We start from the raw sequence: 18,774 nt of genomic DNA, 5'->3' as shown, positions 1-18,774 counted from the left end.
CTTACAGTAAAGCTACATCAAAAGTGAATATACAAAAAGGCACTCAACAGAACTTGCACATAATCAGCATTAATACATGCAGAGACCTCAGGTCACCATTGTTTATTTATTCTTTTTTGATTGGGTTAGTTCCACTGGGCTGTTGGTTTCTTATCAGGGGAGACCCAAACATGCAGTTGTATTGCTAGGGGAAATTTGACAAGGGCATTAGGGAACTTTCCCTACTCTTTACAATAGGTGTCATGGGATGGTTCACATCCACCTGAACTAGCACCAACTCAAGTAGATGGGACTTTGGTTTAACATTTTATCTAAATGACAACCCACAGAGGAGTGTACAGCAGTGTCAGCAATCCAGCCACATGGAGTGGGAATAGAACATGAAGGCTTCTGACCTTCCAACACTAAAGACAAGGGTCCTACTTGTTGCTCCACTGTCACTGACAACTAGATAGATATAATGGGTTGGTATATTGCTATTGGCTGGATCATTGGTCCTTGAATCCTCAAAGCACCTGGCTACACAAATCTGAATAAATCAGTAAGTGACAAAAAAATTAAGTTGAAGTTAAACAGAAATGAACTTCCAGCCCACTTACTTTAACATCTATCTATCTATCTATCTCTCTATCTATCTATCTTTCTGCTAAGAAAAGGCACTTGATTAAAAATAACACTGGCTTTATATTTAATTTTTATGTTAGAAATTGGTAAGCAGCACTTGTTTTTCAGCCCCCCCCCCCCCCCAATTATGGTATAGTCTGATTGCATACTGTTTATATGGAACTCGATGGGAAAAGACAGTATAAAATGGTAGAGATCAGCATACCTAAATGCCTGGAAGTCTTTCCAATCTTAATACACACCTGTGCATCACACGTGGTAAATGTTTTTACATCACTGCATGCTTTATTATCATCCTGTAATGAAACCTATCTGACTATTTTAATATATGTAACACCATCTTGCCTAGGGGGACATAACAATACTGTCAAATATGAATATTCTCAATAAATAAATGAATACATAGATAAACAAACAATCAAACAAATAATGAGATTGGTTAAATGGAACATTACAACATTAGTACTCCTTTTCTCCTTAGCAGTATATTCTTGTTTTTTTTTTTTTTGTTTTTTTTTCCGAGTAACTATTGGTCGTTTCATCGAAATTGAAAAGACTGCTTAAACTTCAAGAATAAACATAGTATATGTAGTACAAGCATTTTAGCATTGTTATTGATACATAGGATTACCATCTATTCAAATGGTCAAAGTGGGACATTTTTTGTAGAAACGTGAAATTTTGTAGTACAAAAGTATAGACACAACAAAGGACAGCACTTCACTTTTTTGTCAAAATAAAAAAGCTTCTTATTGTAGCGTTTGGGTTGTTTATGCTAGTTCTTATAATATTTAGATGTTTCAGATACAAAATAAATGTTTCATGCAACTATTAAATAAAAGTTAGGATATATGTTTTGCCATAAAATCTCAGGACATTTGACATTTTTTTAGTTTTTTTTCGCAGGACACAACTGCCCAAACAGGGACTGTCCCTCGCAAAGAGGGATGAGTGGCAACCCAGATACTGCATGTGTGCTTATATGTTCGTGGGTGGGTGTACTAGTCTTCCTTATCTCAATTAAGTTCTGAAGCGCTGCCCATTGCTGTTTCAAACGTCTTATTAGTCAAAACGCCATATTCTCTTTAGTTATATGTGAGAATTAAGATGCTGAATTGCTCGAAGTCTTTTTAAGTGTGCATTACGTTAGTTTAGACACTGTGGCTTTGAGTAACATAGAATGTATATGATTTGCCTTTAACAAAACTTTCTTTGATAAATTAAGGAGTTGTACTGTTCAACTATTGCACATGATTCAATTTTTAATCAAATATGCATCTGATTCTTTTATGTTGTCTTAAATGGCCTAGTCAGAAATGCATGTTTATAAAAATACATGAAACTACACCTTATTCTCAGACTAGTCTGTTTTATTTACAAGTAGGTATAAATTAGTAAAGAATTCTTATTAACAACCAACAAAGATTTATAGTCAACATTTCAAATAAAAACCAGGCAGGTATTATTTACAAAACATGTTTCGTTTTCATTGCAATACAACTTGCATAAATTACTAGAAGCTTTAGATATCATTACAAAAATAAATATCAAAGGTCTCTTGTCAGCATTTCTGGTTCTCAAGTTCTTCAATCACATACACGTTTCGTCTGGTGTATACATTTCTTACAAATACATTTTACAATACCATCACACGTCTATACCGTGGCAATGAAGTGATCAAGTCAAGAAATCCTGAGTAGACTGATTGCTTGCCAAAATGGTGTGTACATCTGTGCAGACTATTTAAATTCAGGAAAAGCATAGATAGTAAAAACAAGGTCTGCGTATTTGAATTACTGGACAACAAAGTTAAGTGGCCATTTTCTGTGAGTCTTCTTTTCTACAGTGGCACGATATGTGTTCCAGAACTCCAGACCTGTTTTATAATAGGAGTAATAGCTGTGGGAAAGAGGATGGCTTGCAGATTTTTCAAAGCAATTGTGACACCTACCTGTGGGCCAAGGAAAAAAAACATGACAAACTCTCCAAAAATAAAACAGCAAGATAAGGCATTTATTTAAAGCATCGCACAACATTCCTTTGTATACTGTTTTGGGATTTGTGAGTGCAATTAAAAAAATTCACTTAAAAGGCATGGTACTTTTTTCATTTATATCACTAACTGATTGCTACTACCACAGAAGGGGAAAATACTCCGTTCTTTATTACCCCTTCTCCCGTGCCATTAAAATGCATATTGAAATTATGTTATGGAAATTTGCTGTCATACTATCAAAGAAAAATATATAGATGCATGCAATCATAATGTGCTATTGACAGTCTTAAACTTGTTATAAATTATTAATCACTGTTATAACTTACAAAATAGCAATTTTCAATACAGCCTGATCGTGAAACAATTTCACATTGAGGCTTTACATTAATGGTAATGGGGAGCTTTATATTCTGCTGTCATCACAGGGAAGGGTAGGATGTTACTACTCCCTCTCAGTTTTTCATGTGACAGCTTGCACCAGAGACCCCCCCCAAAAAAAAAAAAAAATACCTGAGCACTCCAACCCCATCCCAACAGATAATGGACATTTATGTCAATACTGCAGTAACAATAACAAACGTACTTATTACATCGGAAAAACAGAATAATTAATGTAAGATCGGAGAGCAAATAGAAGATAAGCAAGAGGTGGAACACTAGCATTCTTAACAATGGCTCGTCCAAAATAAATCTTTATGAAAAATGAAAGCACTGTCAGGTTACTGCTCTGCCTAAACTGATATTCTTTCCAGCTGCTCGTACTGTAACAGAAACAGGTCCTTACTTACTTCCTTGCTTTGCTGTCTGATTGCACTTCTATAGATATGGCTGCACTCCTACTGCGCAGACTTCGGTGGGATCTGTCAAAATAGAACTGTCATTTAGTCACAGCACACAACTTGCTAACTCGATTATATATCCCCTACATACACACTACAACGGTGTGCCATGGAAATCTGTTAAAGGGCTCACAGCAAGCATGGTTTAAATATCCATTTAACCTGCCCATTTCAATAACAACAATTTTACTCAAAACAGTTTGATTTGATTGCATAAACCAACAAGAGTAAATAAGGCGAATGTAAGTTTCTTGCAAAATAAACTATTCTACAAGGAACAAATGCTGTCTTCCTCTTGTTATCCAAGCCATAAACTAATCAAACTATTACACCAGAACCTCATAATAAAAATGTTCCTCGTAGCTGGTTTTCTTAAAAGTTACCAGGTAATGATTATCATTATTTACATTTGTTATTCATATTCGCAACCACGTTTTGATTTTTCTGTTTTCTATGGGAAACGGCTTAATTGCTAAAAATATTTATAATACATCAAACCTTTGAAATGAAATGCAGCTAAAAGTGTGCTCCTTCGCACAAACTGAATTTAGCGACAAATGCTACAACATATTTCCGTGTTATTGTGTATTTTACATATTTTCTTGCGAAGTGAACGTGTCTTCTTCACTGACATTTCACAATGATTAATACATTTGGATAACTTACAAGTAAGTATCGCTGCATTCGGACAAGACAGCCCTTTGGCGTTTTTTTTTTAAGTTAACCTGGTGAGCATTTTTAAACTTGCTGACTACCTGTTAAGACTTGTCCCGCGGTATACAAACACATCAGGTATGTTCCTACCTTTTTTGGACTCATGAGTTGTAGTGCAGGGCCTGAAGAGTTGTTGTTCCAGCTGGCCAGCGCTCAGGCCTTTGAGACTCGAGTCACTGTTCGGCCTATGAAGGTGCGATACTGCAGCACTGAGTACACTGTGGGGACTGAGGCCCTCTGTCCCTGCTGCTGACGAGTTGTAAGATCTCAAGATGCCTTGTGCCTGGTGCAGGGCATTTAAATTTCCATAAGTAGTGTAATTTGCGTAAAATGGTGAGGTGTAATAGATTGGTCTGGCCAGGAAGGTAGAGGCTGCTGCTGCTGGGTATGGTGAACTACTGCTGGAGGTTGGAGACGGAGTTGTGGAGGACGAAGATGAACTGGAGGAAGATGAAGACAACACCGTAACCGCGGGACAGTTCTGGCCATGGAGGTTTTGTTGTTTGAGGTCTGAAGTAGCAATTTCTGCAAGAGACCAAAGCTTGGGCTTAACATTTTGTGTTTGACTGTTTATGGTGCTTCTGCTGTCCAATGTCGTTTTAATTCTGCAGTCCCTTGACGCATCTGTTTGTTTGTGATTGTGGATAGGGACCTCTGTGCCATTCAAGGGAGAAGAAGTGACAGATTTGAGGGGCTGTTCTCTCTCTTCTTGGTCAGTATCATTTACATCGTCCCCACATCGGTCTCTAGTTTCCGAGCCAGATTCACAAAATCCATCCCCGGGACGACAGCTCAGTTTTTCCCCATCGGATTCCGCAGAGCATGAATGGTCAGTCAGAGTATCAACGTGCAAGCTAATACCTGAAATAAAATGAATAACATAAATATTATTAGTGTACAGAAGCAATAAAGATGTCACATTTTTATTAGTTTGTTTTATTAGCTGCGTCCTTAGCATGAAAACTGAAACGATTTTAAGAAAATAATATAAGTTTACTTTGAGATGTGAAACAGCAGTGCATATCCACAGTTAAATAAAATGCAAAGCCTACAAATATAGAGGCAACTTCGTTTCATGCACATAATTATTTTTTTCTCAATGCATGGATTTTTCTGTCAGTAATGAGTTGCCTAAAAACAGATCTTATACTTTCAAAGCATCTCCATCTATAGCGACAATTTAATATTTCCTAGTGTGAATACTTCACGAATTAACATAATAAAGCACAGTTAAGGGCACACACAAAATACACAAATGGTAAGTAAGTCAACCTTCATCGTCTGCAGAAGTGTCATTGCCCTCCTCATTTTTTCCTGAACTTTCCTCTTTACTTCTATCCCCATCCACCTCATCTTCTTCCTCGTCTTCGCTCTTGTTTCGAGGGGCCCAGGTCATTTTATTTTCCTTCTTTAGCCTTCTCCTGGCATTTGCAAACCATGTGGATACCTGGGTCAGAGTCATTTTGGTAATGATAGCCAGCATGATCTTTTCGCCCTTCGTGGGATATGGGTTTTTGCGGTGTTCCTGCAGCCAGGCTTTCAAGGTTGCTGTGGCATCTCGAGTAGCGTTCTTCCTATAAGCTGGATCATTAAGCTGGTAAGAATATGCAGGACTTCCATAAGGGTGGTAGCTGATGGCACCTGCCATGCTTGCCGTGTGAGCATCGTAAGGTGAAGCCTCAAAAAAAAAAAGTTACATTATTGCTGACATGTATTTGTAAATAAACCAGTTTATCATTTTAAACGTTTATTCTGAATTCTACTAGCTGCAGGACAACGATTCTGAATAACAGTTCTTAAAAGAAAAAAATACAAATATCTAATAGGATTACATCAGATATAAACTTTGAACATGTTTGCACTACTTTACTGACAAAAGTGGTGGAATTCTAGAACAGCAAAATAATTCTCTTCAGTGCAATTTCTTCCCGCTGTGAACTGCTCAGCTTTACAAATTTATCAGCTGTTTTTAATCCAGTGTATCTCATATCCTGACCTAGACATGAATAACAATCTTGGTGAGAGCAGTCAGGACATTTGTGAGCACATGACTAATTGATAGTCGTGGCGATCAAGATTATTTAGTAAAAATAAACATTTTTGTAAAATATCAAACCACCATTGATTACTTGTTTTCTGGATCAAAGCAAGCAGATGTGGAAAACAAGTTTATGCACACCACAGTGCAGTGCGATAAAGCTAGAATTAAAGCGGCCACTATGGAAAGAACATGGCAAGGACCCACTTGGTCATCTGTCTTTTCAGCTCCCAGTCCTGTTTTCACTCCAAAACATAAGTGCTTCCTTTACTACTATAAGCTGGACTGTCCCACTACAGCCCACGCACACCACTCAGAAAGAATTTACACTTTTTCTCTCAACCCCATCATCTTCAAGTATGTAGTTACCATATAGGATGGGAATCCATTGGTAGCTGGGTCGCTCGAGTAATGCAGAGGGCTTCCAAAGCTAGCGGCAGCACTGGACGAGGTGAACGCTGCAGACCCTGGGTAAGGACTGAATGCGGACCCGCCACTACCGGTCCCTGCCGTCCGGCTGCCAACCAATTCTTCACTCCTGGAGGCGGCATACGCAGCAGCAGCAGCTGGACACTGATAGAGAGCTAACGAGCTGGGGTGCTGGTACAGGTAACCCTGAGGGTAGGACATGGTGCCGCCGACAGGCAGCCCACCCCCCCAAAGCCGAGACAGTGCCGCTTACAGGAGAAACGGACTGACACTGCCCAGACAAGCCCTTAAAACCTGCCTAAAGCGGGCAGTAGGGACAATCTTGTCTTTACAGTGTGGGCTGCATCAGGGTGGAGGAGCTGCACACAGCCGTGTCGGTGGGTAAATGTCACTGTTAAAAAAGAACGGAGTTGATTGCCTCCCCCCACCGGCGCCTATAGGGCTTTTCTCGGGACTAGGCGGCACTGAGGAGCGGAGCCGAGCGGCGCGCCACTTTCTCAGCAGCAGTGCACCGCGCGCTTGTCCGTCACCTCCACATCTGCATATGAAGGCACCGCCCAATAATAGACATTGCCGCTTGGATGTCGATTTGGTTGCGTCATAACTGCAAAGAATCCAGTGTAATTAAAACCTTACTAAATAAATCAATAGGGTTTTTTTAGCTGCCGCATACCCACAAAAAAGTTGTCCCACTTAAATGTTGGTGGAGGAGACTTTCTTATCTCCTACCAATCCCCCATCCCAGGATTTCCAATAGTACTCAAAGTGCAGCATTTATTTATTTTTAGCACTATACTGAGCCGCTGTGTTACTTACTCACGTGTATCCTGTAGACTTAATCACCCCCTGCTGGCTAGTGGCTACGAAACACATTAAATGACATTCCTTCCAGCTTTTAGAAAGGCTGCATAGTCTAACACAGCATCAGGTATCGGAATTCTCCTTTTTAGGTTGTAGTAGTTCATCACTGGCCTGTAAATGTACCTGCTGTCAGTGTGTCAGCATTACGATAATAACCCCAACACGTCATTGTATGAAAAAGTACACATTCATCGTTATGATTTTTAAATGAACGCAATTCCGTTAAAATGCATTATACCATTATACTAATCACACATTTACATAAAGTCGCTGAGCTGCTTAACTTGCACGTTTGTATTACAAAAACACAGTAGCACCACCCTTCTGTTTGAACCTTGGGAGGGTATGATAATTTTAATATTGCAAACTTTCATTTCTCACAAGGTAAACATAAATGATTTTCATCACAAACTGTCCTTGCAACATTGAAGAGAGAACAGATAACCAGGATATGATCCTTATCCCCCTCCCCCACAGTTCCCAAGAAACGCTTAAAAAATCCATAACTATATTTGCCTTGTTGCTTCTCCAGATAACTACTAGTTAACTTTTAAACAGCTTGAATTGTGGAAGTACTTGTGCAGCTTCTATGTGAAAGTAAAAAAAAAATATGTATATATATATATATATATATATATATATATATATATATATACATATATATATTTGACGGGAATCGTATTAATGTCGCACATACGCAAGTGTGAAACAAATTATTTTCCAGATACCTTTGCTGCATGCTTCCCCGCGCGCACTCATGCACGCGCACACACTCACGCACTTTTTTTAACGAGTCAACGGTTGCAGGAAGCGTCCAGGAAGTTGTGCAGATCGGCCAGTAGGAGGTGCAGTCATATAGAGTGGGGTAGGTGAAAGACAGGGAGCTCTGCCTTTTGACGGACGAACATTGTTTATTTTGAACAGGTGAAAGATTTCTGAAAGGGGAATACCAAATGATCGACACACTGCACAGTGCAACATTTTCCAGGGAGCACGGACGGATACCGGGGATATGAAGCGCACTGAATGTGACCCTTAAAATGAACAAATGGGTTATTACAGCTTGGGAAACGTGATTAAAATGTAGATGCATCTTAGAAGCAAATTTGGCATATGTAACTTACGCAATTAACGTTAAATTGCATCAGTGGACATGTTTTAGAAGGAGCAAAGCCTTATATGAGAAGAATTTAATTATTCTGAAAGAATGATCCTAACACGCACATGGGTAGTATAGAGTTACGATTTAAGAAATGGTCAATTGGCAGACTTAATGGTCTACTCGGAAGGATGCGTTCTTATTGATAAACACACCCATCAGCAGAAAGGCACGGTGCAAAAAACGTGCCAAATTAAATTATCAGTTCAAATTTCTCGATCTGATCCTCTAGGCTTTAAGCACCATTCGTGTGTTTTCTTAATTTAGGTAACTTGGGTGTCTGATAGCGTGCGTGTGTGTGTGTGTCCAAAATGTAAAGAAAAAAGTATAAACATTTGCCAGATTTGTTCATTATAAACTGAAATTTACCAGTTTGATCCCTTAGGCTTTATGGATCATGCATGTGTTTTCTGAACATATGGGTAATTTGTATAACACCAATAGGCTGGATATGCGCGCGTGTGTGTTGTGCGCGCGCAAACGTATGCGCGTGTTTCCAAGTGTTATCTAGAATACTTGCATATTTTAGGGAAAATAATTTTATTTTAAAATGATTTTTTCATTTGCATATATGGGGCCACCTCATGTCAGTTTGCGGTTAGGGAATACCTAATGCACATTTAACGTGTTATCCTCGGCGTATATAAGACAGAAATGTTGCAAACGTAATTGTGAGGAAGTGTGCACACCCATTTGTTCTTTTCATCTCTCCCTTTTTGCATTGTTCCGGACTGTGAAGGGTACAGGGATCGCTAGTCTATATAGTCCAAAAGATAAATTAATTAAGACTATATGTCACCAGCTATATTGCCGAGAGATTTGCTTACGCTGTTAAAACGCAGGTAAAAAAGTTAAAATTTTCCTTATAGGAGGGGATACATTTTGCCCTGCATCTCCTGTATTTTTCAATCACTGTTGATTAAGTCTATCTGCGATTCTGTGTAGCGGCGTTTGCTAATTTGTCTGTACCTGGACTGATTCAAGACGGAAAAGTTTACATCAGTCTCAATGTCAATGTGCCCTCGTTTCTTGTTATTAAATTAAACTGGTGGAGGCGGTGCTAATTTTTTAATGTCTGGATAGCTCAAGCATTGACTAATTACACGATTCATTATTATCCTGTTATTGTCACCTTAGCAGATCCTCGCAGCTCTTTGCAATATACAAACTATAAACAACTAGCTGGCACGTTTCTTTTTTCTTATTTCAGGAAGAGTGCGAGGTGCACAAGGCGCAAAAATGCTTAGCTATTATACTGGCAGTAACAGAAGTAACCTTGTTTAGTTTAGTACGACCATTTAATGTGGTGGATAGTGATTCTTTTGAATCGGTTAGGAGCAGTAATGACACTGTACTAGAAATATTTTTATATACCTAACTGAATTGCCTTAGTACTGGAAATTAATAACGAAGAATCAAAACTTATACAATAGCATAAATATGCTGTAGTGACGAAGAACGGTATTGTAGTGCATGCTGGTTGTCAAAAGGAACACGTTTTAACATGATTCACATACAAGAAACATGAACAATTACAACCATTGTAGTCCATTACAAACTGCAAAGCGAACAAGCTAAAACAATGGAAACGATTCTCAAATGTCTCATTTCTTCCACATTAGATGTAACGTATGTAACCCGGATCAGCCTACCAGTCTACGTGTTCCAGGGGTGTAGAAATGTATAATTTGTACTCAAACCTAATGCTATTCCCCTTACCACCCACCTAACTTTAAACAAGCACTCAGTCGTCAGATTGCCGGCCCTTATAACATAACAGATTAACACGTTATTTTCAGCTGTTGCCAGTTATAACCATACAGCAGTGATTTTTTTAGAAATGCATTCCGATTTCCTAACTAGCAGCAAGTATTGTTCTACTGAGCTGCATACTGTAAAAGGTAGTTTAGAAAGTGCTTAATGTTCTGTGCTCCTTGAGTAATAAAGTTTCGAAGAGATCCTCAGACAACTAAAATGTACTATTTTGAGTATAAGAATGCCTATGTACACCCTTTATCCCCTTCATGTGTTTTTTCTTTTTCTGTCTTTGTCCATCTGTTTGTGTATTATATATATATATATATATATATATATATATATATATATATAAACCTGATTGCTACTACATGTCTGTCTGTATTCCTGTGCAACTGTTAGATTTGTGTGAGTGTTTTGTGTTTAATACAGGGGGCGCGCAAGCACAAGCACCCAAGAGTTGGAGAGGCTATTCTTCTTGGGTAGATACACAAACGGAACAATCACTAAGCATTAAAATCGTAGCAGTATTTTTCGAAGTATAACGTTTCGTTAGAATAGACAAATGTATAACTACGGGTAAGGAATCTTTTTACAAGCTTAGTTCAGCTATTTGATTTTGATACCCTTTTTATGAACTTGATCAGTACATTTAGGAGGAACATGGCTGAAGGTAATATATATATATATATATATATGTATATATATGTGTGTATGTATGTATATATATATATATATATATATATATATATATATATATATGTTTCCGTAAATCATATAGCAGCTGTTTAATTGTTCTTTTCACCTATCCCGTTTTATCATAACTTATATCATAAATCATTTAAATGTTTCTTTCCATTCTTTTTTGAAAATCCATTCGTTTTAACGCAATTTTCCTGTTTCATTTTTTACTATGTTTTTTTTTTTATTAAATGACTATAACGTCCATGGCCTCCACATTGCTTAGTGTGCCACATTTTCGGTATTTTCCTGCAGTTTGAAAAATAATTATTGAACTTGCACGGCCTGTGAATGTATGTTTGGGTGCTGTTAGAAAACGTTAACGTTGCCCAGGTAAAATATGAATATAGTGAGGAAATAGTAGGTTACCAACCAAACGGGAAGAGGGGTATGAACGTGTGTGTGTGTGTGTGTGTGTGTGTGTGTGTGTGTGTGTGTGTGTGTGTGTGCGCGCGCGTCCTTGGTACGCATCTAAGCACAGAGAAATGTATCCATGTGTATGCTCAGAGGCTAACATTTTAAAAACAAGCACTAATCAATGGCTGGGCCTAAGTGGTGCTTTGAAAATACATTTGACTGAACGTCTTTGATACCCACAGATGTAAATCCTGTACACCAATTCTGTCTAACATGCCAAATGAAACATATTTTTTACCACCCATTCCTCCTGCAAAATCATTGCCGACGGTAAGAAGAACCTCATTGCTAACAGTTACTCTCAGCACTTAAAGGTCGTAAAAATTATAAATGGGCAGTTCAGGTAAAGCACTCTAGAGGAATTGTCTTATTGGCACATTAGGCTAACATACCTCTCATATGTCCTTGATTTTGACTCAAGTTTTAGCTCTGTCCTTTTTAAACACTCCTAAAATTAGTACATTTTTGAGTAGAGGTGGCGAATTACACTTAATAAATAATGACAATAATATGAGTTATAGACATTTTACTTCAGAAATTTATATTAATTCACACTTTTTTATTCTGTCAATGTCTCAGTTAATAATACTGTACTAATATTTTAAACGCATCCCTGATTATTTCTAGATTTGATCCTGATTTTGTTGAGATTTGTCCCCAGTTCACATATAGTTAAATGTTACACAATTAATAGAACGCAGATAAAAGACAGAGCTTACTCAGTTTATATTAAACGAGCGCTTTTTTGGATATTTCATGCGATTCTCCAGATTGTAGTAGTATGTTCCGGTACTAGCTGCAATGTATCAAAAGTGACCATTTCTACATAAATCTAATCGTAGCATTACTCTTTAAAAATCGAAGCAACTGTAGCAGGGGATGAACAAGAAGAACGCCTTCTTATTTTACAGAATAGACAACCGTCAGATACTTCACTACAACTGTAAGTCATACATTTCATATAGTTAGTGAAAGGGAGTCTTTCTATATAGCCTTACTTAATTGAATTAATACTCGTATCCTTGAACAGGCCCAGCCTTATGAAGAAAATTAGTAAATCTAGTAATAGTAAAGTTAAATGTGAAGGTAAAAATCACGGTGTCATGCCTAAATGTTGTTAAGGGGTCTACTATTTTATTCAAAGCTGTTTTTTCATCCTTGCACATGGTCTGTGTAATGACCTTCCATTGTTTGTTAACAGCTGAAAACAAACATATATTGTGTGTGCACGCGCACACGCGCGCACATATACACTGACTTTTGTAGCAAAAGCAATCCATGAATAATATTTTGGTCGTAAATATTTCCTTGGAAAAGACATTCAGTTGAAATAAAACATATCTGGGACTGTAGCTGAAAGTATAACACATAAACTGAAGGGAGGTGGCGTTGGGGGTGGCATTTCAAGCCACGACAAAGGGTCGCGAGCCTTAAGTGATAAAAGTATACAGAGCCAAAAGGGCTTCACTGTGAATCTGGAGGTCTGAGACGCAGGGTTTTGTATTGCTTTCAGTCTCGAACAATTGTGTTTTACACTTGTAATTGACCTTTCTCTGAAATAGTCTTCGCTGGCAACACATGCAGAATTCATCTAAACTGTCCCCGATTTTTAGCCACGTCCCTGATTTTGTCTCAAATTTTAGCTCTGTTTATCTTAATCTCTCCTAATTTTGGTAACGTTTGGAGAAATGTGATGAATTTCACTTTATAAATAATGACAGTCTTTAGAATAATAGACTTCTTTTATTTCTGAAACTTTATATTAATTCGCATTCTCTTATTCTGTCAATATCTCGGGTTAATAGTACTGATATTTTAAAGTATCACTGACTGTCCCTGATTATTTCTGATGATGTCTCTGGTTTTGTTGAAATTTATCCCTGAATTGTTGAAAGCGATGCCTGGAGTTCCTCACACCAAGGCACGACATTACCACGATGCTTGCTTTACAACCCAAGCTTGAGAGGTGGCGCTGCACACATAAGGAAAAAAGTAATGCCATAATTTGTTTCTCTAAACAAAAGTACACACACACACACACGCACACACACACACACAAAAGGTGCGTGAGACGGTTTTAAGTGTAGATCATCGCGCTGTTTTTTTTTTTTTTTTAGAATTTGTACAAAAAGTGAATGCGCATTCATGCATACGCACTTGTATGTAATGACTACAGTACTTTGCTATTTCACTTGACCCCTTATTTCCATTGCAGCGCATGCTTCTGCTAGTTTGATACTTCTCAACTGTCCCTGATTTCAAATTTTAGCTCAGTCCTTCTTAATTCCTCCTAAAACTAATACATTTTGGAGGAAAGGTGGTGAATTACATTTAATGAATAATGACAATGATTAAGAGTTCTACACTTCTTTTATTTCAGAAAATGTATATTAATTCATATGTGCGCTTTCTGTCAATGCCTCAAGTTAATTGCACTAATATTTTAAAAGCGTTCCTGATTGTCCCTGATTTTTTTTTAATTTGTCCCTGATTGAAATTTGTCCCTGATTGGTTGATAGCTATGCCGGGACCGTCGACTATGAATTGATACTTGGGAAAGGTCCTCCTGTACACCTAAGACATCTACCAGAAAAAGTTTCTTCTGCAATCTCCGTATTTAGGGTTACCACCTGGCCCACTTTGTGAGGGACAGTTCCTCTTTGGGCAGTTGTGTCCTGACAAAAAATATTAAAAAATGGCAAATGCCCTGAGATTGTAGGACATAATTATGTCCTATATTTTATGTAATAGTTGCATAAAACAGTTATCCTGTATCTAAAATACCTAAATGTTATAAGAAACAGAATAAGCAACTAAAATGCTACAAGAATAAGCTTTTATTTAGACAAAAAAAGTGAAGTTCTATCCTTTGTACTGGCCGTGGGTATGTGTCGGCCTATCAAATCTGATGTTTGTCCCGAAAATGTCCCACTTTGGCCATTTGAAAAGGTGGCAACCCTATACCGTATTTGTATTGTGCTTTAAAACTTCAGAAGGCTGTACCTCATACAAGACTTTAAAGTTTGATTTCAAAACGGCTTAGTTTACCCAGTTTCTTTAATTATGGTAATCTATATTTAGTAGAGTTATCGGGGCAAGTGTCCTTTTGTCTCATGCTTTTGGTCTGTTGATTATAGCATTTGTGGTTTTATGGGAAATCGCTGAGGATTGAAGTCCCTAAATGATGGTACACGTTTGTGTCAAACTTTATATCGCCCAGAAAACTACGCGATAACTTTAAAACCAGTTTTTCTAACAACTTTATAAGTTTATAACAGCAATATTTAAAAACTGTGCCTATTTTGTGCCCTTGTCCCCCATTATTTTAAGCTTTGTAAAGATTTCCTGTGATTGTGGCGGTTAGTGGACAAAGCAAAAAGTAATGTGAAATTCTTCAGATCAGGCACGATTTAAACATTCCTATAATGTATGCATGACATAGCCGAACAGGAGATTTAAAACTTGCATGCATTTTATGGACAGAGTTCGTAACTCTGGCCTTAATGCAATCTTCACTAGTTAAACAGTAAACTGTTAACTTTATTAAGGACAGAACAAAACTTCAAAGAAAAATCATGAATATTCTGCAAAATCAAGAATTGTTGTGTTGAGAGATGTGTATGGTGGTGGTCAATGACACGGGTGCAAGTTGGAAGACTGTCTTGTGATTTTTTTTAAATATAGATTTTTCTTCCGGTGCTGATGTTTAAAATTAATGAAAATAGTTCGTACATTAAGTAGTCTAGGCTGTCTGTAGGTTATGGAGTGAGTACAGCACTACATTATATACAATGTAAATATGGAACGACCTTAGTTCCTACCTCTCCACCTATTAGAGCAATAATTCTGGACAAAGCCAAAAATAACGAATGTGTGGGTGGGGGGATCAGTAGCATGTTCTAAATATTGATCTTATAAACTTTCAAAGTTATTAGAATATCGGGTTTTGCATTTGCATGCAAAGGCAAATGTAAACCTAGTATGCATTTGTATGCATTTTCTCTAGGATATGAAATCTAAAACTCAAATATCTGTCAGTGTTTAGTGGCTGCAGTCTTCAACGACTTTGCTGAAAACAGCACGTTTTATGAGGAACATACCAAAATATACGCCCAAAAGCTGGACATTCTGCAAAACCCTGGACATTTGAGAGGTATGCCTCAGTTTAGTAACGGAAGCTATCTTTTGGAAACTGACGTATGTCGTTAATTGTAGTAATGTATGCAGTTAAGATCAAGCGTGACTATCAGACTAGGAGACATAAAGGGAAGAACTTTGTCCACATTTACATACAATGTACTTAGAATTCTACCTGTTTAAATATACATTTCGTTGTAGAAACCCCTGAAGCTAGTTTGCAGTGGTAACTGCAAACTATCAAGCTTAACAAACGTGCTGCCCTCTGCCTTAAATATCCTCTTTCATGCAATCAGGAACAACATTCTTGCACTAGTATTTATATTCCTGCTTCAAATGTAGAAAAGGAACACTGTAAATTCACTCCGTGCAGAGTACCAAATTCTCAAGGTTGAACGTCGAGTCCCAATTCATCCACTGCGTGACTTTTTACGTACTCAGAGGGCTTCTAATCTCTCCACGTTGACTGCAGACTAGTATCTCACCGTTACAAAATAATTTTTGTCTACCCAGAACTTCCTTTGACAGTTTGGGTAATTGCAGTGTAAGAACAATGTTGTTTTCTACAGCAAGGGGGATAACAAATTCACAGTTTTATACAGACTTGCAGGACGTCTCCCCAACAGAACTAAATAACTGGGCATACGACAACAAGACAACACACTTGCATCACTTATTCCACACTTAAGACACTATAGCCTATTCAGCTTACCCGTTCTGGGGTGCATAATAACATATACTGTCTTTTTAGGTCAGTTTTAGTGTGCGTGTGCGTGTGTGTGTGTGTGTGTGTGTATGGGGAGGGGGGGCTCCCATATTCATTGGATATAGTCATCTATTGTGGGATAATCCTAATTTAAACTCTCAGTCCAACGAATGGCAAGTCTTGCATGGGCCGCTGGGACTCACTAATGTGTTGCTAAAAAGTCTTCATACTGTCTTCCAGCAACTTGCCCTTTCAAGCAAATCTTCCCAAATCTTATTACAGGAGTTATAAAGATTGTCATTGTTATCTGTAGATGTATAACGACAGTGTTAGTTTACTACACAGGCAAATTATTTAGTAAGCTAAACATTGTGACACTGAATGATTATTCATGTTCCAAACATACATTACTGTCATATCCCCCCTGCTTCTACCACCCTGCCCAAATCAGGGTCACTGCCAATGAATATTTGAATTCAGAAAGGGAATATGCTATTATTATCTTGACATTTTTCATAACTCTGAAGATGGTTATCCACACCTCAAGTTACATATTAACATTAGGAGACATAGTGACCATTATGGAGTTCACAGAGCCTCTGAATTTTTTTGACAAAAGATAGAGACAGCCTATAAATACTGCTATAAGCTGTCCCATGTCAGTGAGCTTGTATGCAGGTTGAGGATACATGTGGTGGTCACTGAAAATGTGACTGATGGATTCACTGCAACTTAGGGGAAAAACATCTCTCCCAACACAATGGTTTACATTACTCAGTAGGGATTGTGCAGCTCTAAAATAATGCTGTTAATAAAATAAGGGTATCATAGTGACTGCAAATGTATTTTTGTGAGATTATCAGTTTTCCCCATCTCTCTACTTTTAAGTGCTGAGAACAGTAAATACATTGCTAGCACAAGCTGACCCTAACTCTTAATATTGATATCAAAATAAACAATTACTGCAGAAATTCTCCTTCAGAAGAAGGACTAATTACCTCAAAATGTATGCATCTGAATTCTGTTTTGGAATTTCAAGACCTACATGAAACTACAAATTCTATACCAAAATGCAGATAAAAATCTACATATAGACTTCAATGGAAATTAGTTAATGTTGCTATAGTCCCTTATTAGGTAACAAACATCTGAACTTTATTTCATTATAATGTCTAAGAGGCTACAACTCTTTGTAAATGCATCTCTTTTGCTGTTTCTAGATAATCAGTAATTTACTTTGAAAGTAAATATTTGATTGTGTTATTATAATCTATTGGCTCAACCATTTATAATTAACAGGAACAGTGTATTAGTGAATATACTGCAGTAACATACAACAGTTTTGATTAGCAGACAGTAACTATAAAGCTAGTTTGATTTTCTCACTTAGGAGTAAAACTAAGAATACAGCAATAGAAAAAGTTTCCTCTTATTTTAAAAGTCCTGTTGGTTTTCACACACACACACACACACACACACACACACACACACACACACACACACACACACACACACACACACACACAATATGAAAATGTAACCATATTACAAAATTGTGAAATAACATAATATTAAAATAGGACCTAATATAAAGAAGATAAAAAGGTACAGATTGCCACAATTGTACCAAAAACACATTTTATTTTACTAGATTTTCTTATAAAAATAAACTTTATATTACCAAAAAGAACATTTTTAAAAAATTCTAAGGATTTAAAGAGTTGTAGTTTTGAACCACAGATGTGACATTTCTCGATTTGTCAATGAGACATATGTTAAGTAAATGTAATCATCTTTAATAATATATAAGTAACCTAAATACTTTGAAGTAATGCTAAGAACCTGTAAAGACTATACAGTATAACAGGTAGTTAATTGTTAGCCATGTACTGATCTAGTAGCTTCTGTTGATGTTCCTGCCTAATCTGATCCCTTGAGCATTGTTACTAATGTCAGAGTACCTAGGAAATTCCCGATTAATCAATATCCAGTCTATAACATGTATGGCCTATGCACCTTACATTTCTAAACAAATATATTTATCTGATGTGACAGTTGAAATGGATTAAAACAGTTGCTTGTTAAATATGCTGTAAGATTAGATATGTCTGTGTGCCAAGGTAGTTTTAAGGATTAATCAGAATTCTGATGTGTTATTTGAAAATTTGTTTTCTGTCTTAACAATGGTAGTAAATGTCTATATTATTGGTTATTAATACTTTAGGGGAGGTGTTAAGACAATATGTTAAATGTGTCTTGGCAGCTGGAAAGAAAAACTTAAAAAGTGCTTAAATATGTTATTTACTATACATGATGCTGTTTGAATATAACACTTTCCATGCACATTTTCACTTACTT

The 18,774-nt window shown here is 37.2% G+C and overlaps 1 protein-coding gene across 3 annotated transcripts; it reads right to left on the bottom strand.

The window, feature by feature from the left end:
* Positions 1–1,976: 1,976 nt before the first annotated feature.
* Positions 1,977–7,147, bottom strand: IRX2 (iroquois homeobox 2). 3 transcript variants are annotated; one of them, XM_044065082.1, is made up of 5 exons: positions 6,581–7,143; positions 5,446–5,851; positions 4,264–5,034; positions 3,409–3,480; positions 2,449–2,575 (listed from the first exon to the last, which is right to left on the bottom strand). In XM_044065082.1, exons 1-4 carry the CDS (start codon positions 6,839–6,841, stop codon positions 3,437–3,439), a joined length of 1,482 nt encoding a protein of 493 aa, XP_043921017.1. In that variant the 5' UTR covers positions 6,842–7,143; the 3' UTR covers positions 2,449–2,575; positions 3,409–3,436. The 3 variants fall into 3 exon arrangements, with proteins under 3 accessions (XP_043921016.1, XP_043921018.1, XP_043921017.1); XM_044065081.1 differs by lacking the exon at positions 3,409–3,480 and having other exon boundaries at positions 1,977–2,575; positions 6,581–7,147; XM_044065083.1 differs by lacking the exons at positions 3,409–3,480; positions 6,581–7,143 and adding an exon at positions 6,303–6,325 and having other exon boundaries at positions 1,977–2,575.
* Between the last annotated feature and the right edge of the window lie 11,627 nt (positions 7,148–18,774).

Source organism: Protopterus annectens, chromosome 3.part0, assembly GCF_019279795.1.
Source record: "Protopterus annectens isolate FY-2018-M chromosome 3.part0, PAN1.0, whole genome shotgun sequence".
NCBI classification, from domain to species: domain Eukaryota; kingdom Metazoa; phylum Chordata; order Ceratodontiformes; family Protopteridae; genus Protopterus; species Protopterus annectens.
Note: the sequence above shows the minus strand (reverse complement) of the source record. Positions and strands in the feature narration are given on the sequence as shown.